The sequence below is a fragment of the Triticum urartu genome, unplaced genomic scaffold (assembly GCF_003073215.2).
Source record: "Triticum urartu cultivar G1812 unplaced genomic scaffold, Tu2.1 TuUngrouped_contig_5625, whole genome shotgun sequence".
Taxonomy (NCBI): Eukaryota; Viridiplantae; Streptophyta; class Magnoliopsida; order Poales; family Poaceae; genus Triticum; species Triticum urartu.
The window spans coordinates 1-1,497 of record NW_024116315.1 but is presented as its reverse complement, the minus strand read 5'-3'; the positions used below and the strand labels follow the sequence as shown (position 1 = coordinate 1,497).

The window sequence follows — 1,497 nt, the reverse complement described above, 5'->3', positions numbered from 1 at the left end:
TATGAAATTTGCACGGATGATAAGCTACCCGCAAAAAAAAAAATGCTACGCGTGCTGGGCGCCATTCGGTCTTGGAGACTTTGCCTACAACTTGACCAAAAGGAAAAAAGAGTATATCTAGAGTTCTATAGACTACGACGCTCCTGGCTAGGCACAAGTTACCGTTCTTTCCACCTTTCTGTCTGGAAGCGGACCCCAACGAACGCATGGACGACAAATTAATCGCAGATACAATGTATCACATGTTTTTGTGCCAGTGGAGGGTTACATTCTTCTAATCTAATCCAATTGTCCATGGAAGACTCGATCAGGGTGAGTGAGTGACACACACCTAGCTACTTAACAAACACGTGGTGGTCGCCGGACGGCTCCACTTGACACTATGTCCACTTGATCATAACCAAATAAGCTACCCAGATGCAATTATTCTTATTATTATTTTTGCAGGGTGCAATTAATTTTATTGGTACTACTATGAATTTCCCATGATCGATCAAATATCCTAATATGCTCTTTTGCTCCCGATCTCCCATGATCTACCATGAATTCAAATCTTTGTGAATTATTTCGCTATATTTGTTATAGTTTAGTCTTCATATGGGTGCAGATAAGCTTGGGAGCCAAAACTCCAGGCCGTGACGAATTCTTGTTGCCTTTCACAGTCACCACTAGTGCCCGCAAATTTCTAATTTTTTGGATCTTAAATTTCATAAATCCATATTCTTTTTATTTATTTTTCCATATTTTGCTTGAATTGGCATCTCGGTTTCTAGGACTATCTCAACCTACAAATTAGTACTCATGTCAAAACAAATGTGCCCCAGCAAACAGCACGTTGCCAAGCAGAGCATTTTCCCAGTAATTCCAAATCTACCCTCCGCTGCATCATTCTCATCTCTGCTCAACCAACTCCCGCCACCGGTATAAATTCCATGGAGCCGCGCCTCCATCCGTTCCAGCTTCCAACCCGACATCCCACGAGAAAAACTCCATGTCTGATCCCAGCGCCAGCAGCACGGCCTCTTCTTCTCCGACTTCTTCATCTACGTCGCCCCGTCTTACCACCGGCGTCGTCAACTTTCTGGCCCGTCGTACCGTGACCACGCAGCAGCACCACCACCTAGCAGCAGCCGAAGCATTCCCGCTGCACTCGCCGGGCTCCTCCACCGGCTCCGCCGACTCCGCGCCCTGGCACCACCGCGCCCCGGCCACGCCGCCACCTGTGCTTCCGTTCGACACCAGCGACGCCGACGAGATGCTCCTGCTAGACATGCTCTCCCAGCACCACGAGGTCCAGCACGCCGCGGCCGCACCGACGACGGCGCTGGCGAAGCAAGAGGCCGACGAGGAGGGCAAGGTGGCACTAGGTGTGGGTCGCGCGTTCCGCGGAGTGCGGAAGCGACCGTGGGGCAAGTTCGCGGCGGAGATCCGGGACTCGACGCGGAACGGCGTGCGCGTGTGGCTGGGCACCTTCGACAGCCCAGAAGCTGCGGCGCT

The 1,497-nt window shown here is 51.2% G+C and overlaps 1 protein-coding gene across 1 annotated transcript; it reads left to right on the top strand.

Moving 5' to 3' along the window:
• Positions 1-941: 941 nt before the first annotated feature.
• Positions 942-1,492, top strand: LOC125529471 (ethylene-response factor C3-like; the record flags this gene model as incomplete). Its single annotated transcript, XM_048693882.1, has 1 exon — positions 942-1,492. A coding segment is annotated over exon 1 (501 nt), but the record flags the coding sequence as incomplete, so codon positions are not given.
• Positions 1,493-1,497: the final 5 nt, after the last annotated feature.